At 42.9% G+C, this 27606-nt stretch overlaps 1 protein-coding gene across 1 annotated transcript in view; it reads right to left on the bottom strand.

Annotated features, from left to right (window-relative positions):
• IHO1 (interactor of HORMAD1 1) overlaps positions 1-27606 on the bottom strand; it is an 80779-nt gene that overhangs the window by 22337 nt on the left and 30836 nt on the right. Inside the window, exons 2-6 of the mRNA XM_084840572.1 lie at positions 27369-27527; positions 24506-24575; positions 22864-22932; positions 14236-14410; positions 12419-12576 (exon numbers count right to left, since the gene is read on the bottom strand). Coding sequence (XP_084696698.1) covers positions 12419-12576; positions 14236-14410; positions 22864-22919 — 389 coding nt within the window. The 5' untranslated portion in view covers positions 22920-22932; positions 24506-24575; positions 27369-27527. The remainder of the gene's footprint in view (positions 1-12418; positions 12577-14235; positions 14411-22863; positions 22933-24505; positions 24576-27368; positions 27528-27606) is intronic.

Raw genomic sequence — 27606 nt, 5'->3', positions numbered from 1 at the left:
ACAGGGGGAGCAAACAGGAGCTGGCCAGGGGAGTTCGGCAGGGGAGGTCAAGGGGGAGGCCCCTAACATTTTTTATTTTTTTAACTTTACTTTTTTCCATTTATTTGTCTTGTAACACACACTTTCACACCAGTGGGACTCTGCTTTTAACCTCTACTGAGTAGAGGAGCAGGCACAGGCTAGTCTAGAACAATCACAAAGCTAGACACAAAAAGGGAAAAGAGGCTATGGAAGGACAAGACTCTCCAGTGGTGGTGACCTGCAAGGTGTGTGCAATGTTTGTTTTCTTGCCTGAGAACAACATGGCCTACACCTGCAACAAGTGCAAGTTGATCACGCTGCTGGTAGGGGTGGACGAAAGTCACTTACCTGTCCTCGAAGGACGTTCGCGGTGGGGGGGAGGCGCTTCGCTGGTCCCCCCGCGAAGTTCAGGCCGGGGGGGGCAGGCTTCCCGCCTCACCCGGCCGAAATTCAGGCCGGGGAGGAGGCTTCCCACCTCGCCCGGACGCGAACGCGAAAGTTTAAAAAAAAAAAAAAACGCCCCCTGATAGGCTACGTGACGATTCACGTAGCCTATCACGGCTAGATCTGCAAAGTCAGCCGTGATAGGCTACGTCAATCGTCACGTAGCCTATCACGGGTGACTTAAAAAAAAAAAAAAAAAGCGCGTACGCTAATGGCGGCCCCCATAGGGAGCCGCCATTCGCGTTCCTTATTTAGTTGCTGCCCTTATTTAGTCGTTGCCCTTATTTTCGCCGTAGTCTACGTAAATCTTTACGTAGACTACAGCGACCAAATAAGGAATGCGAATGGCGGCTCCCTATGGGGGCCGCCATTATCCGTACACACTTTTTTTTTTAAAGTCACCCGTGATAGGCTACGTGACGATTGACGTAGCCTATCACGGCTGACTTTGCAAATCTAGCCGCGATAGGCTACGTCAATCGTCACGTAGCCTATCAGGGGGCGTTTTTTTTTTCTTTCTTTCATTGCAATGGCGGCGGCGGCAGCCGGTTGAAAGACCAGCTGCCGCTCCCGCCCCGCTCGAACACCCGCCGAACCGCCGGCCGGACCCGCCGCCGAGAGGGACATTCGGCGAAGGTAAGTCCCGTCCCGGGGGGGGGGCGGGGGGGGCAGAGGATTTCTCCCCGAAACTTGTTCGGGGGGCCAAACACGTTGGCTCTCGGCCCCCCGAAGTTTCGGGGAGAAATTCTCCGCCAACCCTAGCTGCTGGAAGAAAAAGTAAGTGGACTGGAGCAGCGACTGTCGACCCTCCGGGGAATAAGAGAACACGAAGAGTTCTTGGACAGAATGGGGGAACTACAGCAGCAAAGGGAAGACCAGAAGCTTGAAGAGCAACAGCAAGATGAGGCAGTGGGAAATGCTGAGGTGAAGAAAAATGGAGTAGAGGATACTCCTTGGAAAAAGGTGACAGTTAGGAGAAGAAGAACTAGACGCCACTCTGCACCAGTGGAAGCAGTGGAGCTGTGGAACCGATTCCAGGTACTTGCGGATGAGACTGGAGGACAGCCTGCAGAGGAAGAATCACAGGGGAACCTGCATGAGAGTGAGCAAGAGGCTGAAGGTCAGTCAAACAGAGGCGATGAAACCCAGGCCTACAAGAACAAGATGAGAAGAGTGGTAGTAGTGGGAGACTCCTTGCTGCATGGGATCGAGACCCAAGTATGTCATGAAGATCCGTGGACTCGCCAGGTATGTTGTCTCCCGGGAGGACAGATTAGAGACGTGACTGAAAGGTTGCCTGCACTCATAAAGCCCACTGACAGGTATCCCTTTCTTCTCATCCATGTGGGAACAAATGATACCGCCAAGCGGAGCTACGAAGAAATCACGTCAGACTTTGAAGCTTTGGGAAGGAAACTCAAGAACGTTGGGGCCCAGATAGTTTTCTCATCTATCCTTCCAGTAGTTAGAAGAGGGATAGAAAGGGAACGAAAAATACTCCGGGTGAATGACTGGCTACGAAGGTGGTGCCGACGAGAGAGATTTGGATTCTGGGACCACGGGCTATACTTCCTGAAAGATGGGCTGTTGGCAAGGGACGGGTTGCACCTCACAAAGGATGGGAAGAATGTGTTTGGCCACAGCATGAAGAACTTCATCAGGAGGGCTTTAAACTGAATCCTACAGGGAAGGGAGATGTAATGTTGGGGGTAACAATGGACGTAGGCGTATGCACTGCAACGGAGAGAACAGCTCTGATAGCGCCCAATAATAGTCTTCACAAACATGTAGGAAGAAAGCCAGACTATGAAGCACATGGTCTTCGATGTCTATATACTAATGCCCAGAGTATGGGAAACAAACAGAACAAACTTGAACTCTTAATACAAGAGGGAAATTATGACCTGATAGGTATAACTGAGACTTGGTGGGATGACTCTCATGACTGGAATACAGCAATTGAAGGATATAACTTGTTCAAAAAGAACAGGAGGAACAGAAAGGGAGGTGGGGTTGCACTGTATGTGAAAAATACATATCTCTGCACAGAAATACAGGAGGAGGAGCTTGGTAGCTCCATCGAGAGCATCTGGGTTGAAATAAATGGAGCAAAGAATAAAAGGAACCTGGTGGTCGGAGTCTACTACCAGCCACCCAATCAAGGAGAAGACAAGGATGAAACTTTTGAAAAGCAAATAGCCAATGTTTTAAGGAAGCATGATGTAGCAGTAATGGGGGACTTCAATTTCCCCGATATTTGTTGGGAGACAAATTCTGCAAAACAAGGCCCCTCCAGGAAATTCCTCACTTGTGTGGCAGATAACTTCCTCCTACAGAAAGTAGAGGAAGGAACTAGAGGATCGGCTATTCTTGACTTGATCCTAACCAACAGAGATGACTTAGTGGATAAAGTAGCAGTTACAGGAACTCTGGGGGAAAGCAACCATGTTGTACTTGAGTTCTTGGTTCTAAGGGAAGCAAAAGCCGAGTGTAGTCAAACACATACCCTGGATTTTAGGAAAGCTGATTTTAATAAACTCAGAACAATGATCAGTAAGGTCCCATGGCAAGTGACGCTAACGAGAAAAGGAGTCCAAGATGGGTGGGAGCTTTTAAAAAAGGAAATTCTCAAGGCACAATCACAAACAATTCCAACAAGAAGAAAAGGTGGAAGACAACAGAAGAAGCCAATGTGGCTTCACAAAAAGTTTAGGGATAACCTGAAAACAAAAAAGCACACATATAGGAAGTGGAAAGAAGGCCAAGTAACAAAGGAAGAGTACAGGCAGATAGCACAGAATTGCAGGGATGGCGTCAGGAAGGCTAAAGCTGAGAATGAGCTGAGGTTAGCAAGGGATGCTAAAAACAACAAAAAGGCTTTCTTCAGCTACGTGCATAGTAAAAGGCAGAGGAAAGAAATGGTTGTTCAGCTATTAAATAAGGATGGCAAAACGATAACAGATGACAAAGAAAAGGCAGAGGTGCTCAATTCCTACTTTGGCTCAGTCTTCTCCCAAAAGAGGGTCTATGACCCCCCTGGCAAAGGCGAAGTACAGGCTGAAGGGGCAGGATTGCAGCTTGAGATCGATAGGCATATGGTCAAGGAACACCTAATGACTTTGAATGAGTTCAAATCTCCAGGGCCAGATGAACTGCATCCTAGAGTAATAAAGGAACTGGCAGAAGAACTCTCAGAACCACTGTCTATTCTCTTTGAGAAATCATGGAGGACGGGGGAAGTGCCAGATGACTGGAGGAGGGCTAATGTTGTCCCTATCTTCAAAAAGGGTAAAAAGGAGGAACCTGGGAACTACAGACCAGTCAGTCTGACATCAATCCCTGGGAAAATCCTGGAGCAGATGATAAAGCAATCCATCTGGAAGCACCTTGACAACAATGCCGTGATTACTCGAAGCCAACATGGATTTGTCAAAAACAAGTCCTGCCAGACAAATCTGATCTAATTTTTTGATCAAGTCACCTCCCTTGTAGACCGTGGGAATGCTGTAGACATCAGATACCTCGACTTCATCAAAGCTTTCGACAAAATGCCCCATGATATCCTGATGAGCAAACTAGCTCAACGTGGGCTAGATGAAACAACGATCCGGTGGATCCACAGTTGGCTACAGAATCGGACTCAAAGAGTGCTTATCAATGGGACCTTCTCAAACTGGGGAGAGGTAACGAGTGGGGTACCGCAGGGCTCAGTCCTGGGCCCAGTGCTCTTCAACATTTTTATTAATGACTTGGAGGAGGAGGTGCAGGGAATGCTGATCAAATTTGCAGATGACACAAAATTGGGCGGGATAGCTAATACTTTGGAAGACAGAAACAAAATTCAAAGTGATCTGGATAGACTGGAGCGCTGGGCAGGAAACAACAGAATGACATTTAATAGGGATAAATGCCAAGTTCTGCACCTAGGAAAAAGAAACCAAATGCACAGTTACAAGATGGGGGATACGTGGCTCAACCACACTACAAGCGAGAAGGATCTCGGAATTGTTGTCGATCACAAGCTGAATATGAGCCAACAATGTGATGTGGCTGCAAAAAAGGCAAATGCTCTTTTGGGCTGCATTCATAGATGCATAGCTTCCAAATCCCGGGAAGTACTAGTTCCCCTCTACTCAGCACTGGTTAGGCCTCATCTGGAGTACTGTGTCCACACTTCTGGGCACCACACTTGAAGAAGGATGCAGACAAACTGGAGAGGGTTCAGAGGAGGGCAACAAAGATGATCAGGGGACTGGAAACAAAGCCCTATGAAGAGAGACTGAAAGAACTGGACATGTTTAGCCTTGAGAAGAGAAGGCTGAGGGGAGATATGGTAGCACTCTTCAAGTACTTGAAAGGTTGTCACAGAGAAGAAGGCCAGGATCTCTTCTTGATCATCCCAGAGTGCAGGACACGGAATAATGGGCTCAAGTTACAGGAAGCCAGATTCCAGCTGAACATCAGGAAAAACTTCCTGACTGTAAGAGCAATACGACAATGGAACCAATTACCTGGGGACGTAGTGGGCTCTCCCACACTGGAGGCCTTCGAGGCTGGACAGCCATTTGTCAGGGATGCTCTGACTTGGATTCCTGCACTGACCAGGGGGTTGGACTCGATGGCCTTGTAGGCCCCTTCCAACCCTACTATTCTATGATTCAACCCCTGAGTGTGGGTTATCGTGTTGTCTGAACCCAGTCATAGCATGAAAAACTATGACCAGGTGACTTGTGCACCTACCTATTCAGTCTGCTGTTCAGGTGCTAACTGTTGATGGTCAACAGTTCTCATGGTTCTTTATCTTTAAAGTGGAACAGGACAGGGTATCCCTTCATGTTTTTGAACTGTGGTGCTGGAGGAAAATGCTGAGAGTGCCTTGGACTGCAAGAAGATCAAACCAGTCCATACTCCAGGAAATAAAGCCAGACTGCTCACTGGAGGGAATGATATGAAAGGCAAAACTGAAGTACTTTGGCCACATAATGAGAAGACAGGATACTCTGGAGAAGATGCTGATGCTAGGGAAAGTGGAAGGCAAAAGGAAGAGAGGCCAACCAAGGGCAAGATGGATGGATGATATTCTGGAGGTGACGGACTCGACCTTGGGGGAGCTGGGGGTGGTGACGGCCAACAGGAAGCTCTGGCGTGGGCTGGTCCATGAAGTCACAAAGAGTCGGAAGCGACTGACCGAATAAACAACAACAACAATTTAGCTTTTGGGTTAATCCAATCTTAGAAATTTTAAAAAGGTGTCTGATCACCTGTGATTGTGTGGGCTCATGGAAATTATGAAGGAGACCTTTTACAAGGAGGATGCAATCACTACTACAGTCTAATTTGGCAAGTTAGCTTTCTCACTGCACTATTTCACTTGTAGAAATATCTGTGTATTGTGGGGTGGTGGGAAGAGAAAGTGTGTCCTCATGAGCTTCAACAAGAAGCCAGATACTAACACCATGGAGACAGATCATATGTAATGATATCAAATAAGATTAGAGATATCTTGGCAGGTTTTGCACTGTTTGCCTTGCTCTCTCCCTCTAATGAAAACTAAACTATAAAGACAAGCAAAGAAGTGTTACAAATTTGGCCTTAGTAACCTAATGGTAGTTAAACTGCGGTCTGAGAACCATCAACAGTCCTTGATGCAGTTTCAGGCAGTCCCCAAGATCTTAATGAAAAGAACATAGGAAAATACTGAAGAGCCAGATGTTTCTTTGAAGTTTCCAAGAGCCAATATATTTTTTAAAATGCAAACTGAAACGCAGCTTACCTCTTCAGTACCTCAAGCGCTTGCAATGGAAAATTTCCAAGAAACTCACTGCTAAATATGCATGACTCTCCTCCATAGCCACATATAACTATGTCAGACCACTGTCCTAGAGCACAAGTGCATCAACTGAATTTTAATTTAGAAGCCTTTTTGGCAACCTACCAATAATGACCATAAGGAGCAAAAATGTGATGATTTGTTAAAAAAACACAAGGAAATCAAAACAGTGGTCATCATAAAGGTTAAAAACCCAGTAAAGGTTAAAAACCCAAACTTCTTCTATTTTAATGGGTATTTAGATAAACTCATACCACACAATGAACTGAAGTCCAGAGGGAAGGGGAATTTGAAAACTGGAAAGATATGAAAACTTTAGAATAAATAGAATACAGCTAGATCTACAGTAGTGCTTTTTATCGGTATTAAAGTGCACTGATAACTGTTATTTCCTGCTTTTTATTCTGTATTATCGAAAATACTGCAACAGATGTAATTGTGTGTGCTATGAGGTATAAATGCACAAGAGAGATATAGTGTTGCCATGATGGGATCATACTGATGATACGAGGTGTAGATCTGGCCCAGGTTGTCAAAAACTGCTGAATTTACAAAAGGTCACACCATCTTAAAAAAAAAAGGAGGGCTTCAGATCTACAATAATTTTACTTCAGAAACAAGTTCTGTAAAGAAACTGTATCCATTTGAATACTGAACTGGGGAAATATAAGTTAAAGGAAATGTCCTTCCTTGTGTTGCCGAAACCCAGGGCAGAAATGGTCAGAGTCAGTTTCAAGCCACCCAGGATAGGGAGGCAGAGAGTTTTGGTGGTGAGGGATGGGGTAGGCAAGCAATCTAGGTGCATTAAGCAGGTTTTAGATTGAGTGATTTCCTCAACGAGAGCAACTGAGAGATTTAAAATACAGTTCCAAATGCATCATATTTATTATACCCTGGCAGAGGGCCATTTCAGTTATCATTAGAACACTGTTCTATGCAGCATGTCAGAAAGGGGTGTGGCCTCACAGAGGTTTCTTTCTGCTCACAAACAGATGTTCATGAATCTTAAAATGTGTATTCATCATGACTAGGCTGGCCACTTACACATCGTGGAAAAATGAGGAAATACATCACAAAAAGAGGGCAAAAGAGGACACGAATTTGCATAAAATGTGCATATACTACGTTATGTGTATTTGGACATAATTACTATAATTTAAATAAAAATGTAGTGTATCTCACCATAGTGAGGAAGACTTTGACCTGGTGCTAATGGTTGACTGGGCTACTTCAAGGCTCCTGCTCTCCCTTCTTATGATTCTTTATTTTTAAACTAGAGTTTGACTGGACAGCCTGTCAAGTAGAGGATATCTTCAACTAGAGGACTGTCATTTGAAATAAGACACATCACCACCCTAACCATGAGTCAGAATTAACTGAAAGTTTCCATCTCAAAAACCACTCCAGTACTTTCTGAAACAGCTGATTTTGCTGAATCATTGAAATCCAAAAAGTCACTTATGTCAAACCTTTGCAGCTATGCCCCTTTGGTATTTAATAAATAATAGAACAATATGATATTAATCCAGTTCCACATACTACATAAGTGAAGAAAAGGTTCTAAAATTGCAATCAGATGCTGACAGTGAGCAGGTGAAAGTGGAGAACTTTGGAGAAACACTGTTGGCCTGTTCACTGGATGTTCACTGATCACTGTCTACTGATTTGTCTTGGGCACCAGCCCCCCTTGATGATTATCAAGCAGAAAATTATATAGGCATCATTCCTGCAAGCAGCCGTAAGATCAGTGACTGAAGTGGGAGAGGGAGTGGAAGTGTGGGTTTTTCTGAGAGGTGGGGATGAGGAGCCAGGCACAGAACCTTGGAGAGTGGAAGGGATTTCATTTCTTACATTTATATAACTTACTGCCCAATAGCCAAAGTTCTCTGGGCTGTTCACAAAGATTAAAAACCTAAAATGCAATATTGTAGCATATTATAAAAAAACATTTACACACAAAAACAATTTTTAACCATCAACAGTAAGAAATCCCTAGACCTCTTAAAAACCCTATCATATGCTGCCAAATGCCTGAGAGTAGAGGAAGGTCTTAATCTGGTGCTGAAATGATGGCAGTGTTGGTGCCAGGCGGACTTCACTGGGGAGAAGTCCATAATTCACTGGGGAGAAGTCCATAAGTCCATTCCATAATCGGGAGCCCACCACTAAGAGGTCCTTTTTCTTGTTGCTGTCTTCTGATCCTCCCTCAGAAGAAGCTCTCGGAAGAGGGCTTCAGATGACAATCTAGTGTATGGGTAGATTCATGCCGGGAGAGACACTCTCGTCAGGTATTGTGGTCCCAAGCCAGCTAAGGCTTTATAGGTCAAACCCAGCACATTGAATCAGGCTCAGAAATGTAAAGGCAGCCAGTGCAACCAGGCCAGAATCAGTGTTACATGTTTGGACCTTCTGATTCCTGTTATCAATCTGGCTGCCACATTTTGTACAAGCTGCAGCTTCTGAATCATCTTCAATGGCAGCCCCACATAGAGCACACTGTAGTAATCTAACTTGGAGGTTAACAGTGCATAGACTACTAAAGCCAAGTTATCCCTGTCCAAATAGGGGCATGGTTGGGCCACCAGCTAAAGCTGGTAGAAGGCACTCCATGCCACTGAGGCCACCTGAGCTTCAAGTGACAAAGATAGCTCCAGGAGAACTCCCAAGCTATGAACCTGCCCCTTCAGGGGGAGTGCAACCCCATCCAGAATAGATTGAGCATCCTCCATCCAGTCAGAAGAACCAACCACTAACAACATCTCAATCTTGTCTGGATTGAGGTTCAGTTTATTAGCCCTTATCCAGTCCATTGTCACAGCCAGGCATCAATCTAGCACATCCACAGCCTCATTTGATGAAAATGAAAAGGAGAAATAGAGCTGCATGTCATAAGCATACTGATGACAACACACTCAAAAACTCTGGATGACCCCACTCAATGGTTTCATGTAGATGTTGAACAGTATGGGGAACAAAACTGACCCCTGCAGAACCCCATACTGGAAAATCCACGGGGCCGAGAAATATCCCCCAAGCACCACCTTCTGAAGCTGACCATCCAAATAGGAGCAAAACCACTGTAGTGCAGTACCTCCCGCTCCCATACAATCACCCCAGAAGAATAAAATGGTCAATAGTATTGGAAGCCGCTCAGAGATAAAGGAGAATCAACAATGGAACACTCCCCCTGCCCCCGTCTCTCTCCCGACACAGGTCATCATACAGGTGACCAAGACTGTTTACATGCCAAAACCTGGCCTGAACCCTGACTGAAATAGATCCAGATAATCAGTCTCATCCAAAAAGTGTCTGGAGCTGGTTGGTGACCACCCACTCAAGGGTCTTGTTCAGGAAAAGAACATTTGCCACCAGCCTAAAGTTATTGAGATTTTCTGGGTCCTGGGAGAGCTTGTTCAGAAGTGGTCTCTCCACCACTTCTTTCAGGCAGCCTGGAACCACTCCCTCTCACAAGGAGGCACTGATCACGTCCCTGGCCCAAGGAGAAAGAGTAGACCAGGATTGTCAGTACTGAACCCAGGCCAGAGTGCCCAAACAAGTTCACCATCTGTAGGGAAAACCAGTGACTCTTGCGTTAGACACAGAAAACAAAAAGGGAGCCCCACATTGAGAGGACAAAGCTCAAAGGCAACAATTATCTGCAAATGCAGATGATATTTACAAGGAGAAGCTTTGGATAGTGGGATTATGACAAAAAGAAAGCATAGAATTGTGTTTTTTATAAGCCAGATTTAGAGATTTCTCTAAATATTTATAAACCAGATTATTGTCAAACCCTCTTTTAACTTGCTTATGGAGAGTCTTTGTTTTTTCTTCTGTCAGAGGTTTCCAATATTTGTTTTATCAGAAGCTTTTGAATTTCAGAGGCGTTTCAGAGGAGAGATGAATTGATCATATGAGCAACTGCATTTGCCTGAAGTTTCTCAGTCAAAATATACAGTAGTTTCCTTGCCTCACACACACACTCTCACAAATTCAGATTTTCTCACATGTTTCCAAATGAAATATATACAGAGCTGGAATTATTCATCAGTCCACAGAAAAATAATCGCTAAAATCCTTCATTCTTGGGGCTGAAGCAGTTGCCTTGCTCAGCAAAAACCTTTCATTTTTTTTTAGGGTCATCCTAATCCTCTCTTACTAACAAAGAGTATATTAGAAAATGCTGTAGGGAGGCTACATTGTCAGTAGAATATGCAGCTCTAAACTGCTCGGTTATAAAATATGATTAATAACAAAGGTGCACATTTTAGAAGACGCGCTTTCCCTCACTGCATATCAGTTATGCTGGTGGTAATGCCCTACTTTTATTCAAAATGTAAATGTTGATGTAGCAACAGTAGCTTTGTTCAGCCATTACTCTGAATTCTTTTAGAAATAATATTTTTCAGGGAAATTCATTCATAGGGAATTTGACAAGAACAGACTCCCCCAATAAACAGCAGATAGAAAGTTAATGCCCATCAGGCTCAGACAAATACTGCATGCTCTCATCTCTTTCTTGAGAGGAGGATTCATAGCCAATTCCTTGTTCAGACTAATGAACTTTATCATTTGGATGGCGCTTGGCAAGACATCACTATACCTTGGAACTGATAATCCTTAGTACCTTCCCAATCATTTTAGGACATGTCCACAGAATGAGCACATCTGATTTTCAAATGTCACAAGGCAACTGTACTGGTCCTTAGACAGATCCCTCCTAGCCCATGCAGCAAACTAGAGCAACCACCATGGAACTCCCATCCATATACATTAAAGACTGTTCATACAGCTCCCTGCGAACAGAGAATCAAATCCCCCAGCAACACAAAAAGAGACAGCAGCAGCCTGCATACCAGAATCCTTTGCCAGGGGAAAAGCTGGGCCACAGCAAAAAAGGAGTGCTACCACCTCCACCTTCATAGTACAGTGGCTGGTTGGTTATTTTTAGATTTATTTTAAACATTTATTCCTCTTCCGACATATAACCTCTCAAAGCAATTTACAAAATGCTGATAATTACAGAGTAGCAATAAAGAATTATATAATACAACAGAAGCAGGTGGCTTGTATGTAGAACCCACTGACAACAATTTTCAGAAGAAAAAGTTTTGAATCTCAGCATAGGACCAATTACCCAGATAAACATATGAGACATGTCAATGTGTAAGGGGAATACATATTTTGCAAAGGAACCACAGACAGAAGGGAAGAGGAACACTACAGTAACAAGCTTCCAGAAGCCTGCAACAGAAGCTTCCTGTTAGCTTTGTGAGAAAGACCAGTGTACTGAGATGCAATGTGAAGCAGAAAGTGTGGGTTCAAGCCCAGCCTTGGGAAAGGCTGAAGTGACCTCTGTTAGGCAAAGTTACTTTTTGGAGATCCTGCCAGGAATAAGATTGGATAAAATAGAGATGCAATGGGCCTTCTTACCTAGCAAGTTAAATTTGGTTCGCAGAGCCTCATAACTACGTATATTTCCTAATGTCACTGATACTGATGTATACCATGATCACTGAATACTCTTCCACAGTATTTATCAGCGTACCTACATCACATGTGAAGTCCACAACCTACATACCAGGAAGGTAAGGCACCATAAAGTCAACATGCCCATCTCTCTGCTCCTTCTTATTAAATCTCCCATTATCAAAACTAATCCCTAACCCAGAGGCATATCTTTGACATGAAAAGATATTGGTTCAGCACCTGTGAAATGGACCTTTCTAAGGGATCATCTCTCTCTTCCTCAGTATGCACCCTGCTGCCATTATTCTCCATAACTGTAGAGCAGTGTTCATCAACCTGGTGCCCTCCCGATGTTTTGGATGGCAACTCCCACAATTCCTGAACATTGGCCATGCTGGCTAGGGAATTGAAGTCCAAAACATCGGAAGGACACCAGGTGAGAAAGACTGCTGTAGAGGGTCTGTCAGTGTGGGAGTGAGACCTCTCTACCAGCCAGTTTCTTATCCTATGATGATGATGATGGATGATGATGATGATGATGATGGAAACAATTAAAATTTCGTGTAGAGTCTGTACAATTGTATATACAGTATTGCTATTTTCAACGGGAGAATAAAAACTAATTTCACAGACCACAGAAGGGTGTTTGCATACTTATCATATTTTTCTTTGATCTTTTTCTTATTCTCTTCAAATTGCTCCAAGACACCTTTGAATCTCTCGACAGGAAAATTAAGTGAGCCCTTTTCCTTTCCATCTCCTCCAAAGAGCTGCGACTTAGACTGGTATTTGGCAAAAATACTGGGCTCATTCTGTTTTCAGAGAAAGACAACATGTGCTAATGTTTAACGTTCACAAAGAGGAAAACAGATAAAAGTCACATACAAACATTGGCAACTACATTTTATTAGAAAGTGCTCCCTCTTTTTCTGCGTACTATTTTTTAAAAAGAATTCAGCATTCAGTCACAATGATTTAACACAACAAGTTAAAACATATGCAGTAAAATCAAACAATGCAATGGCCACAGGTCAGTGGGAGAGCACATGCTTTATATGTAAAAGGTCCTAAGTCCAATTCCTGGCATCTCCAGGTAGGGATGGTAAAGACTCCTGTCTGAAACCCTAGAGAGCTGCTGCCAGTCAGTGTAGGCAATACTGAGTTAGATGGACCAATGGTCTGACTTTAATAACGCATTAAAATTACAAAAATAAAAATAGCTATAAAACACAAAACACAGCAGCCCATTTGGAAGAATGCCTTTTAAACAGGATGGTATTAAACACCTTTCTAAATGACCTCAGTGACCTGGCCGTGTGTGCCTCTAGTCTCTAGCCAAAGCGAATGTTCCACTAAAAGGGTGACACTATGAAAAAGGCCTTGTTCCTCCCCGTCATAAGCCACATTTCTGAAGGCAACTGAAGTGGTGTCATCTCAGATCTCAAAGCCCAGGGATTTGGAGTGGGGGGCGCTGTATGGGAAAAGGCATCCCTTAAGGTATCCTGAACCCACACTATTTAGAATTTTAAAGGTCAGCACCAGCAGTTTGAATTAGGTTAAGAAACAACTCATAACTAATGACAAACTTTACACATCAGTGCACATGTTTTCTTGGACAAACCCTTTTTAACTGTCTGGTAACCACACTGTGGATCATCTGAAGTTTCTAGACATATTTAAAGCAGTCCCACATAGACTGCACTGTAATAATTAAATCTGGAAGTGACAAAACATTGCGACCATATCTCTGTCTTCCAAGATGGGGCACAGTTGATGAACCAACTTTGGCTGGTAAAAGCACCTCCTAGCCACAGATGCCACCTGAGATTGAAGTAGCAGAGCTGGGTCAAGGAACACTTCCAAACTATACCTGCTCATCTGTGGACATTATGCAATCCATTCTTAGATCAACTTTCTTTAGACCACAAAAACATTCCATCAACACACTCGTGACAATAAATATGTGCGTTTTTTTAATTTACCAATATGAATCAGAAACACAGTATTTTCCAGATGGACCACAGAATATTGCCACAGAGACTGTGCTGCATTTGTTTTATTTGATAGTAGTGTGTTTGTGAGTGTAGGGGCTGATGAATAGGTCCTCCCTTTGCTTTACCCACATTGTGTGGGTAAATTTCAAAGAAGAGTTGTTGTTTCCTAGCAGGTTTTGTGTATATTTCTCAGGTGTGCTGGGGAAAATATCAGTAGCAATAAAGTGAGAAATTGTGGTCTGCAATTATAGTAGTTGTGGTGTTACAATAGCTTATATATTTCAAAAGATATCCCCTCTACTACGTACTACACACACAGAGAGGGTGTGTTCACACATTATGCTAACCCACCCTGAGAATAAGCTCTTTTGCTCATGCAGAGAAAAAATGGAACATAAACTCTACTAACTTTTAATTTTTACTGCTTCCCCAAAGGCAGCACAATGCCAGCATAGAGACTTTACACATCAAACTCACATCCTGAGAACTTTGTTGTGAGCTTTTGCCTTGTCTTTGCTGGATACTAAATTCAAGTGGGACTGATGCTGACTGTGAGTTCTCTGGACAGAACTGGGAACCAAAAAGGAACTGAGAGTCACTCATACTGTTGCAATCACTAGGAACACTGGTCCAGCTGGATGATTTATTAGGCCTGAAACAGGAAAGCAGAAAGGGGAGACATCCTAAGCAAGAGTAATGAATAAAATCATAATCACAAATATATCAAATATATATGACAGCTAAGAAAATCTTGTCTCTTCATGATTCTTGAAACTGTCCAAACCCCACAACAGAACAGTATTAAATGTTCAGCAATCCTCATGTTCACTAAAGATATTGACATCTTGAGGCAAAGGATCTCCTTCTACTTATCATAAAAACGCCCATGCCATTTTTCTCAGGACACTCTTAAATTTATAGATAGATAGATAGATAGATAGATAGATAGATAGATAGATAGATAGATATGCACGTGCGCGCACGCACGTGCTCACGCACACAGAGAAACATGCTTGATCATTCTCCTCTCCCAACAAATGTTTATGTTTGGAAGGTCTTGGATTAAAATAACACAAGGAAAATGAACACCTGCATCTAGAGTAGTTCCAAACTTGCTGTCACTGACATTCTGTTACTACCTGTATTCACGGTTCTGTATATTCCACAGTTCAATGTAAAGGCAGAATTTGGGTATGCTCACTAAATCCAGTATCCTGAAAATCTCCATTTCATTTTTTTTTTTTAACTGAGCTATTATGGTTGTGACAAAAGTGTATTAATAATACCTGGTGAAACATCTCTAGGATATCTCAGCAAGATTTCCAGTAGTCAGGGGGTTCCCCTTGACTAGCAGAGGCAGAATCAATTATAAAGATATATGCATATTTGATTTGCATACAGGTTGCAGAATCTGAGCGTGCTTGCTACAGAATTTTGACTTTAAAAACATACACAAAAATCACAACCCACTCAGCCCTGCATATAGCCCACAGTTGGCTTCATCATGCCATCGTTCATATTTTGCAGGCTCCATGATAGGCTATTTGGTACTTTCCACAGAGAATTATTCAGTATTGGAACTCTATCCATGGTCTAACAGTCCCAATTTAAGATAACATCAGCAGCAATATTGTTCTTCCTCAACAAGGACAGGAACAAACAAAGCTATAGCTTCACTTCCTCCTCCAAATAACTAGCAGAGCCTGGACTCATGCAGAACTGTTTTCTCTGCATCTTTTTCAAATTCATCAGAAATTATTTAAAGGCCACGGTAAGAGACCTGGGTGTTTAAAGCCATGAAATCCTATATTTGACAATGTCATTCATATAATGTTCCATATTTAAGAAGTATGTTTCTTCCCTTACATCTGTGTCCTTAACTATCCCCTGGCTTAGGGAACATTTTGAGGTTTGATCTCTGCTATGCACCAGATCATTCCTTTTTCTGAGTCTTTCAGATAGTGCTTTTCTGTTGCTAGTCAAACACTGACATGCTTATTTGATGTCATCAGCCCTACTCCAACAAAACAGTACATTTTCTTTTTTATCTTTGCTATTTATAAGATGCCAGTCCTCTTGGAACAGAAGTACTGACACATCAGAAAAATGACTAGGAAGCATATGACTGTAGAAATGCAATAAATATGCAAATGTTGTTTGAAATATAATAATATCCAACTATGAACTCAGCTGTGTGCCAGATGCAAACAAAGCTCTATGCTGTGCAGAAATTACATTTAAAAAGGGATTCAATATAATCTACAGCTATGTACTTTTCTTTGTCCTACATTAATAACTAGTGAATGTACCTGGCTTTGCACAGATTGGAATAGCCCTTAGTTTCATACAACAAAGCCTTCAAGCAAAGTTACACAGCTGAGGTGGACACATTGTACCCACCCCATCAGAGTGAAGCCTCAGCTGCTAGCACCCCTAGGCATGGCCACTGCCATGATGTACCCCATAGCCCCCTGAGTTGTCTGTCCGCTCCATTCCCTTGAGGGGGGGCATTCCCCATAGCAGGGGGCAGCGGAACACTCCCTCCTGGCTTCAAACTGTAGCGACTGCAAAGGTATGCTCCAGTTAGGAAGTCTGCCACCTAGTGACTGAAGATGGCACTCAGGCTTCAAACATTAAACTGAGATATTTAAATTACTATAAATTAATGTATTTTTAAAACAAAATAAGCCCAAGGTGCACACCCCTAGGGTGCTCTTAGTATGCATACTCAATTTCAGGTGTCTAGATTTCATGGTCTTGGTGCTGTGGCACTGACAGACCAACAGCCCCTTTTATTATTTTAGAATGAAACTGATATTTCAGAATAGTTCGCAAACTGTTCAGGAACAAAGCTCCAACAGACTCACATCAAAATTCTTCCCAAGTTATGTAGTGAGCATGGTTTTGATATAGCATGGGTCAGCCATGTTCAAAGCAGTTCACTACAACTGCATATTCTGCTCTGACTGTGAGGCCATTACCTGCTTATGAGATTCTGGGGGTATCTGGCTGTTGTTAATGACTTTATGGCTGGACTAGATACACACAATTTTCTAGTAGCCTCTGTGACTCACTTCCCAGATTTCTTTTTCTTTAGCTCATTCTGATGCTAGTCAAGGGTACAGAGCAATTTTTAATTTAAATACATTTGACATATGCAAATGAGCAATTGCTCTTCATGTTCTTATGAGGCAGCAACTCTAGCACTGGACCTGTAGGAATACGGGTTTGGTGAGAGGCCACTTTAGTGTTGTACATTCAGTGCTCTATGAAAGTATAGTAAAGTTATGAAATTTTCTGCCACAAGATGTGGAAACTGCCACTAGCCTACATGGCTTTAAAATGAGATAAGACAAATTCATGAAGCATAAGGTAACCACTGGTTACTAGCTATGATGGCTATGTATGCCATATCCAGGTTCAGAGGCTCTGAAGACTAGGGAGCAACAGCAGGAGAGGGCTATTGCCCTCATTGTCCTGCTTGTGGGCTTCCTCGAGGAATATAATTGTCTACTGTGAAAAAGGATGCTGGACTAGATAGGCTTTTCGTCTGGTCTAGCAGAGCTCTTCTTATGAATCTGCTAACTAATGTGAATGGTAGCTTTATATAGGCCTCTGTAGGCCCAGATGATGCCTAGCACAGTCGCTACAGTATGAAGATGTTGCAGTATGGCAGACATGAACATCAAGTCAAACCTTCTGCATATATACTCTCTAGTATTAGAGGCAGTACACCTCTGAATACCAGTTGCTGGGGGACATGAGCAGGAGGGAGCTATTTCACTCACGTCCTTTCACTATTGGCTGGGTTCAGACAACACAATAATCCACACTCAAGAGTTGAGTATGGGTTGAATGTGGGTTGTCGTTGAACCATGGGTTGTTGTTAAAACATGAGTCCTCAAGTTGCCTAAACCCAGCTGTGATAACAAACCAGGGTTTGTTAACCATGAACAACCCACAGTTTACAACCCAAAAACAAACCATGGGTTCTCTTCATGGGTTGTTTGTGGCTAACAAAACATGGTTTGTTATCATGGCTGGGTTCAGACAACATGACAACCCACATTTCAACAACAACCCACAGTTCAACGACAGCCCATACTCAAAGCCAACATGGATTTGTCAAAAACAAGTCCTGCCAGACAAATCTGATCTAATTTTTTGATCAAGTCACCTCCCTTGTAGACCGTGGGAATGCTGTAGACATCATATACCTCGACTTCAGCAAAGCTTTCGACAAAGTGCCCCATGATATCCTGATGAGCAAACTAGCTCAAAGGGGGCTAGATGAAACAACGATCCCGTCGATCCACAGTTGGCTACAGAATCGGACTCAAAGAGTGCTTATCAATGGGATCTTCTCAAACTGGGGAGTGGTAACGAGTCGGTACGGCAGGGCTCAGTCCTGGGCCCAGTGCTCTTCAACATTTTTATTAATGACTTGGAGGAGGAGGTGCAGGGAATACTGATCAAATTTGCAGATGACACCAAATTGGGCGGGATAGCTAATACTTTGGAAGACAGAAACAAAATTCAAAGTGATCTGGATAGACTGGAGCGCTGGGCAGGAAACAACAGAACGACATTTAATAGGGATAAATGCCAAGTTCTGCACCTAGGAAAAAGAAACCAAATGCACAGTTACAAGATGGGGGATACGTGGCTCACCAACACTACAAGCGAGAAGGATCTTGGAATTGTTGTCGATCACAAGCTGAATATGAGCCAACAGTGTGATGTGGCTGCAAAAAAGGCAAATGCTCTTTTGGGCTGCATTCATAAAAGCACAGCTTCCAAATCCCGGGAAGTACTAGTTTCCCTCTACTCAGCACTGGTTAGGCCTCATCTGGAGTACTGTGTCCAGTTCTGGGCACCACACTTTAAGAAGGATGCAGACAAACTGGAGAGGGTTCAGAGGAGGGCAACAAAGATGATCAGGGGACTGGAAACAAAGCCCTATGAAGAGAGACTGAAAGAACTGGGCATGTTTAGCCTTGAGAAGAGAAGGCTGAGGGGAGATATGATAGCACTCTTCAAGTACTTGAAAGGTTGTCACAGAGAAGAAGGCCAGGATCTCTTCTTGATCATCCCAGAGTGCAGGACATGGAATAATGGGCTCAAGTTACAGGAAGCCGGATTCCGGCTGAACATCAGGAAAAACTTCCTGACTGTAAGAGCAATACGACAATGGAACCAATTACCTGGGGACGTAGTGGGCTCTCCCACACTGGAGGCCTTCGAGGCTGGACAGCCATTTGTCAGGGATGCTCTGACTTGGATTCCTGCACTGTCCAGGGGGTTGGACTCGATGGCCTTGTAGGCCCCTTCCAACCCTACTATTCTATGATTCAACCCCTGAGTGTGGGTTATCGTGTTGTCTGAACCCAGTCATAGCATGGAAAACTATGACCAGGTGACTTGTGCACCTACCTATTCAGTCTGCTGTTCAGGTGCTAACTGTTGATGGTCAACAGTTCTCATGGTTCTTTATCTTTAAAGTGGAACAGGACAGGGTATCCCTTCAAAGAGGGGATGCCTTCAAATAGAGAACAGTCCTCTGGCAACCCTTCAAATAAAGGACTGTCTATAGAGGACACACTGCCAGCTTAATGCTGGACTAGATAGGCCTTTGGTCTGATCCAGCAAGGATCTTCTTATGCTCGTATGTTCTTTAAGTTATAAAACATGCCTATACAGTTACAAACTGTCTGTTCTTCTGAGAGCAGAACATGGTAACTCCATAGATCAAAAGGGACAATAACTTTTTAAAGAAAATAGCAGTTTCATCCCATAGCTTATCTCCTTCATTGAAATGTTGATCTAGTGACAGTAGGAAAGCTGAGATGGCAGTTGACTTATTGAAACCAATGTATCAGGCATCAATTTACAGATGTGAGACCAGTATTTTTAAGAAGAAGAAGCCTACAGCCTTCAGAAAGATTACCAAATGATCTAACTATTTAGCCATCATGTTTTTTGTGATGAGTCACTCAACACTTGTTCTTTAAAAACAACAACAACAACACCTCTCAAGCTGTATGTCCTCAGACCAGTAGTGGCACCAGAATAAAATACTGTGGGGTTGTGGCACAGAAGGGACAAAGTGCATTTCTGAGGACAGCAACAAAGCCAACCTTACTCTCACAAGTAAACATGCATGAGTGAGAATGACAAACTGCTTATGCATCTGCTTATGCAACTGCTTAACACAATAAGCGCCATGATTCAAAATAAATTCCTTGGTTAGAATTCACACATCCTTCATTCCCTATTGCCTCTGGACATGCATTTGGCACCCAGAACAACCCAATGGAGGCTGGTGGCTCCAATTTTGGTGGGGCTGTGCATCCATTCTGGGTTTCAGTCAGAACCAGCCAGAACTCTAAAGGAGTTATGCAAAGTGCTGAACCCCCTCATATAACATATTATGCATTTGTGTATTGATTTAAGTATTTCTAATATTAATTGATGATAATAAAGAAATTCACTGTTAAGTATATAAAAAGTATATTTCCTCAAAGTAACCACAGGAGTCCAGCAATGGAAGAGAGTGAAGGAGGCAAGCTGGTTCTCAGTGGGGTGGACGAAGGGCATTCCCGCCCCCATCCCTGGCACTACCTGTGGCTCAGACACTAGCATCTCTGCTAGAACTTTCTACTTTTCCACCTCCTGTAACACAGAGTGACTTTTACTTTGTCCTGGAATGGGAGGCAGATTCAAGAAACAGTTTTTGAAACAATCCAGGTGCCTCAAGTGACCTACTACATCCTACTAGAAAACACACACAACACACAAACATTCCCCAAACAAGTAAGCTGTCATGAGAAGGACACAGCATTCGTCCTCCATCTAGGCCTTCTATTTATACACTGAGGACTCTCAGGGTTTGCAGATCATGGAAAAATATACTTCACACTCTTTGTGGAAGAACCTAGATCTGCCTTCCCCAATCTGGCACTCTCCAGATGTGTTGGACTACCTGCTTGCAGATGGCTATGGATGATGGGAATTGTAGTCTGGGGGCACCAAGCTGGGGAAGGCTGACCTAGATTATACATTCAGGAATTACCTGCTCCATCCCTATAAGATTTCCCTCTTTGTTGCCCTCCCATGAGTTTTTCTATATTATTGTGCTATCCATAAACTGGGAGAAAATGTAAGTAGCACAATAGATTCAGATATGAATCTAATAAATTTAACTCCAGAGCCTTGTAAAAACAAAAGAAAACAAAACAAAAAACTGAACTCCCAGATGATAACACAGTCAAGCAGCATGTCTTTATTTAAAGGGTAAACCACGTCAGAGAAAATTAATTGTACTGTTATCCATGTTAACATTGTTGTCACTTTCTACCATACAAAATTCTATTACCTCACTTGCCAGGAGTGAGTATATTTTCCTTAATTGGCACTATTATTAATTTCTTATCTTGTTTTAATGTTCTTCCTCATCCACCATCACTGTGAATCACAGTGGCAGAGGATTCAGTGCCTAAGTTGCTAGATTTTTAAGGCAGTTTTAAGAAGTTAATTTAGATAACATTTGCTCAGTGGGCCAAATTCCTCATTTAGCTGCACTGGAGTTATATGGGGGATTAATCTGGCTGTTTTAAAATGGATCTAAAGAGTGGTACTTTGCTTCTCCCTCCTCCCTCTTTTTCAAAATTATTCTGCCACTGCTTTCTCTGGATGTCTAGAAAAGGAATGAAATATAATTTTGTTACAGCCTGGATGCAAGAGCTACCCTTCTGTGACTTCTAATGAAAAACTCATACCCCAGCTCATAAGTGCCGTAAAGTACGCTACACAGTTGTATAATGAGTAAATTATATTCTGAGCATCATGTTTCATTTCAGCACTGTCTTCATCAATACTGGAGAGGCCTTTTCACATAATAAGCTCTGTACTGTAAACAGCACAAGGGAAATCACAGAGATAAAATGCTGGCAAACCCTCCAATAATTTGATCTGGCAGTCAAACAGTATCTTATGCGCATTTAATATTCCCCCTCAAGTAAAATTAAAATATATTATCAGATCTGTTTTCTTGTAACCTGATATAAGGGCAGATATTTTCAGGAAGAATGGCAAATTATATGTCACCTCAAATTCAGTGGATGTATTTGCATATCACTATAAATACTAGTCCTATCAACACTATAAATGCAGTCACTAGTGGCTCCTTTAAAAAATTCACAAGGCCATGAGCTTCAAGATGCATCATCATGCATTTCATCTTTCATTTGTAAAAGCTCAAATAGGCTAATAAATTCTTTTTAATCTAAATTCACTAGGGCAGCAGTTACGTCTTACACTAAAAGCAAGGACAATGCGCTGTCCTGATCATTTGAGAGCTAGTTCACACAAACGGCTCTGATATACACAGATAACTGCTCTGAGCGGTGTAACATTGTAGAATTATATTCATAGAAGACACAGCGGGAGCTTTCCTGAGCAGAAATTTCCTTATCCCCAGCATGCCACAGATGTGCAATATGCCTCCACATCTCCTGTGAATATTAGCCATGGAAAGCACCTAAATGGAACCTCCAAATACAGAGGTAGTATATTTTTAAATACTAGATGCTAGAGACAAGGGATGGCCGCTGCCTTCATGTCCCGCTTGTAAACTTCCTGAGGTACCTGGCTGGCTTCTGTAAAAAACAGGATGCTGGACTAGATGGGCTTTGGTCTGATCCCGCAAACCAGTTCTGACATTCCTATGATTCGCTGCCATTTCACTGCTCACATGGGTGGATCACCCAAGTGAGCAGTTATTAGTTCGTATCTGAATCAATTTGTACCATATGTATTATCTCAAAGGCTCAATTCAGACACCACGGTCAAACCACAATTTGGATGACAGGAATGTGCTGCAGGTGCACACTCCCTCCTTCTCTATCCACCTCCCTCTTCCCCTTGTATATGTCAATTCCCTTCTCCACTTCCTGGTTCACAGTCATCATAATTTGTGAGGTCCAAATTGAACAAACCATAGTTGGCCTCCAAATCAGAATCAGACATCATGATTTGAATTGTGTGACACTGATGATGATAAATAACACAGTAATGATACAAGAGCAGCAGCAATAAGCCACTTACCCTATTTTTGTGGGAGTGCTAAACATATCTTTGATGTTCCATAGATTCAAATTCATTTCTCAGGCTCGTCTGTTAAAAGATAAAGACAAATATATGAAGTCTGTAGTATGAACTGTTTTGTTTCTCATACATTTGTTTATATATACATGCGTTTCAACAGATGTTTCTCCCCTGAACTGCCATAAAAAACTGGAGAATGGGAGGCAGGTCCCCTCTAAGAATAGAAGGGTAATCACAGTATTTTCAAAGTTGATGAATTTTCAAAACTAATTCTTCTGGCCCCAGTGTAAATTTAATCAGTATAAAAGGATGGGTGCTCAGATTGCTGTAGTACAGAAGTGGGATATATACTTCTCAAATGCTGCTTCTCTTACCTGGAGCTGTTAAAACAAGCCTCAGGGTACTTCCAGATGAGGTTTTTATCGTGCCATCATTCTTTCTCATTCATAGAATTGTCCAGATGATGTCTTCTATTTGTAACCCTCCCATGTTTTCCCACCACTTCTTCAATCTTTTTTCTTACCACAGAAAATTCATTAAGGAAAAACCGAGAAGAGGCACACACTGCCTTCTGACTGGTAGCTCTAGGAGCCCTCCATTTGGAAGCACCCTCACTCTTTGTGTCAGGTGCTGGCCACCCTACTCCAAGACTACCCTATCCCTACTGAGAGTGGGCACTGCCAAATAAATCAACTGTTTAAGTTCAGTTATTATTTAATATTTGTATCCCTTGCCAGAAAGTCAGAGCTGTATATTAACATCACAACAGTGTGGTAAGTGAGGCTGAGAGATCGGGGTGCTAGTAGACAGAGGACTCCGAGCGCTGAGCAATTTGAAGGCATTGTGCAGCTGTTCCATCTTTTTTAAAAACAGTTCCATCTTTTTTAAACAGTCTTTTTTAAAAAAAATCTGTTTAAAAACAGATTTTCTGCATTAAGGAAAAAGATGGAAGAAGCAATAAGAAAATGTGGGAGGGTCACGAGTAGAAGTTGACGTTGTCTGGACTTTCCATAAACTTCCATGAACAAGGCAAGGCAATGGTGCTATAAAAGCCTCATCTGAAAGCATACAGTTACTTGTCTGTAGACACCCAAGGGGTTTTCATGCAAGATTAACATTCTGCCATACAGCAGAAGTTCTAGGGCAGGCTATTAACACCAACCGCAATTATGGTCTCTCAAGGGCTAAACTACATGCTACGTTAAATGTGTAGTGTGCAGCTGATCTTAATCTCCTTTTTTAACCTTAGTGTAAGCATGCAGGGCCCCAATCCATATTGGGAAAACCATGCATGGGTAGGGGAAGTTAAAACTCCCTACCCAGCTGCTTCCCCGCCCCCTTCAATTCAACCTGCCCCCCACTATGGAGACTAAAGAAAGAAAAAGATCTATTGGCACCAGATTGGGCCCCCACACACTTACAATAAAGATTTTTTTAAAGTTAGGATCAGCTACATGCTACATATTTAATGTAGTATGTAATTTAATCCTTTGACTGTTCATCTTTTCCAGTCTGACTGTCATGGAATGCTTAAATCACACCACTCAGAAAGTAGACAAAAACTTTGTTTCTCTTAAACAAGACAAACAATCCCCTACCATGGTAGTTTTGATGTGAAGTAATACCCCAGTCTTGTTCTTACCTTTTCGTGGAAAAGGGAGATGTGTACTCTAGCATTGCAAAAGTATCAAGGGCACACAGCCTTTGCAGAGCTAAAAAATAAAATAAAAAAGCAAATGGTTTGTAAAGCAGCTGTGAACAGTGTAATGCAGCCTTCCCCAACTTGGGTATTCTCCAGATGTGTTGGACTGCAACTCTTATCATTCAGCTGTGAATGATGGGAGTTGCAGCCTGACACACCTTTAGGACATCAGGTTGGGGAAGCCTGGACTGCATAGTCATGCTGACATCCATCACTCTGTTGCTGATGTTGTTCAAAGGCTAGGTGATCCTTTCCTATTAGAAAACAGGGCTTCCTCAGATTACCTTAATGAATGGGAGGGTTCACAAAACGTTGCAGTAATGTAGGAGTGCAGAGATATGTTATGCATCACTATTGACACACTATCCAGTAGGTGTTTGTAACACTTGCACAGACACATCCTAAGATGCAGTCAAAATTAGCCGAGTGTGTGTTTGTGTGTGCATTTAGTGCATTTGCTCAGCAGAAATAAAAGCTAGCAGGTAACTAACAAGTGGAAAGAATAGCCCAGAAGGAGGGGAGAGCACATGAGCATTTACTTTTTCTGGGACCCGAGATTTTTCTTAAGGCATTTACCTCAAGTAACCTTTAGCAAGCCAACATGTCTCTGCCTGGCCCTCCTTACAAGGTTGTTTTGTGGAAAGAAGTATATTGCAACCTGAGACCTTGGCCTAGGAATCTGTCTATCTTCCTTCTGTGTGCACATATTTAAAATGAGGTATGTCCGTCTTTTGGATTGGGGGAATCATTCCCCCTTGTGTTGGATTAAAGTTGCCACCTTTTTTGTCTGACAGAGCTCCTGAACTGTCAGGAAATGCTCCACCTGTTAAATTTCTGCCTGCCCATTCAGCTGTTAAAAGCATAGGACCCCTGACAGAAAAAAAAGGCGGGAATAATACCCTTCTTTGGATTAAAGGGAACAGCAGTAACGCCCTAAAAAGACAACTTTCAGAGGGGTACCCATGTTGGTCTGTGGCAGCAAAATAACTAAGAGTTTGCGGTACATATTTACCGTGACATAAGCTGTTGTCTAGAATATGTTTTTCTCTATACCAGTGTGTGCGCGCGTGCCCGCCCGCCTGAGGGTACCATCTGAGGACATGTTTCTGCAACTGAGGAAGTGGGTTCTAGTTCCTGAAAACCTATGCCACAAGAAATCTGTTAGACTTTTAAGTTGGGGCGTGCCACAAGGTTGATTGTTTTGGGGTCTGGGCAGCCCCTCTCTGAGGCGAGCGGTCCCCCTCCTGGATTGGGGAGATGCGAGAGCTCCTCCCCTTAAAACTCTCAAGGTCTAGAGTTCGATGTAGTGTTCCGGGGAGGCCGGCGTGGGACACCTATCCCGATGCCTCCCAGTGAGCGGAGCGGAGCTTTCTCGCCTCGCACGCGGGAGTTCAGCAGCGCGCGAGCCGCCTCATCGGGCGCGCCTCCTTAACGAAGCCCTCACAGAACGGATTGCGCATGCTCGCTGCTTTCCTCGCGCAATAATCGGCGGAGCCCCACGCGGGCTGTAATAGTGGTGCTTGCAAGAGTCGCACCAGCCGTTCGCAGCGCCACGCCACGCCACGCCACGCCACGCCACTCTCTCCCAGAGTCTCAGGCAAAGCCCCACCCCCTCTTCATCGAGGCAGTACCTCAGGAAAAATAAAACGCCTTTAGTCCGTGGGTAGAATGACGTAATACTCTTTCCCACAGAAAATGTCAGGCCTTCACGCCCCACCCCCACCCCACGGGCGCCCCCATGATCCCTTCGCATCGATCCAGGGGCGCTTTAATCCCTTCGCTTCACGCAGGGGTGTCCTCATCCCATTTCCCTCGCCTCAGAAAGTCCATTTAGTAGTGGGTAATCCTGTTTTCCTCATACTTGCCCCTACTAATTCTTTGTATTAGCTATATATGTATGTATGTATGTATGTATGTATGTATGTATATGTGTGTGTATGTATATATGTACTGTATCTACAGTACATATAGTATTAGTATTTAAAGAGGAAAAGATCAGGGTGCATAAAAAGAAATTCTGCTTTTGAAGCCTCCTCATATCTCACATCTCTCTTTTTACTGTTCACTGCTCAGGAATCTAATTCGATCTAGAGTTATACTGTAAATAATAAATATCTCGCAAAAGGAGTATGAGTATCAACCCTCACATACTTCAATTAGATTTATATCCTTATCTTTGTATTTCTGGCATTTTGTTTTAAATTCAAAGGCTTGGTGCGTTTAACTTTTAAAGAAAACGCTGAAAAGCAGTTCAAACAGCAGCAGCAACACAACCTCACAGGAATTTCACTCAAGAGCTCTTAATCCCCTCACAACGCTCGATTCTACCTTAGAGAGCCCAGAACTCTCCTCTGTCCCCTGAAGAGATTTGGGAATCCCATTCCTCCAAGTCCCTCCCACACCTCTCACATCTTCCCATGAAGAATAGTCAAACCCCACAAGTTTCTCTTCACAGGAGAGGAAAATAACACAAAGATACCAATTGTTTATTTATATAAGTCAGTTTATATAAACGTAGCAAAAATTACATTTGAGTGTTGCCTAACATTGAGCTACAGCTCAAAAAGATAATGTATCAAGACAAAACAAAAAATCAAGGTGGTTTAAGCTGGAAAGAGGTGACCTCTAATAGGATGCTTCCAGACTGGTTTAGAACTAGTGCTGTGCTGAAAAATTTCCCTACGTTTTTTCTGCCATTCTCATTCAGTTTGATAGAAAATAAATTGCTTTCAAAAATAAACTCAAAGGAGAAGAACATTTTGGAGAAATTCTCATGGGTTGGGTTCAAGGTTCTTGCGTTTACCTTATTTATGAGGTGGCCAAGGAGCGTGTCCTGTCTTTCATTTTACAGTCATATCTCTAGCAGCCTGTAGTCGCCTTGGTTTTCTGCAATTCACTTAAAGCCTAGAAGAAGATATGAGGTAATTTCTCCCACAGGACTTTTTCAGGAAGCACAGGCAGCCTGGGAGGATGCAGAGCAATGGAGAGATGCATAATGGAGAGATACAACACACACACAGCACCCTTGGCCACCTCACAGT

The sequence above is a fragment of the Heloderma suspectum genome, chromosome 2 (genome assembly GCF_057233095.1).
Source record: "Heloderma suspectum isolate Gila_16-S chromosome 2, 16-S_ref, whole genome shotgun sequence".
Lineage (NCBI taxonomy): Eukaryota > Metazoa > Chordata > Lepidosauria > Squamata > Helodermatidae > Heloderma > Heloderma suspectum.
This window is presented reverse-complemented; position numbering and strand designations above follow the sequence as displayed.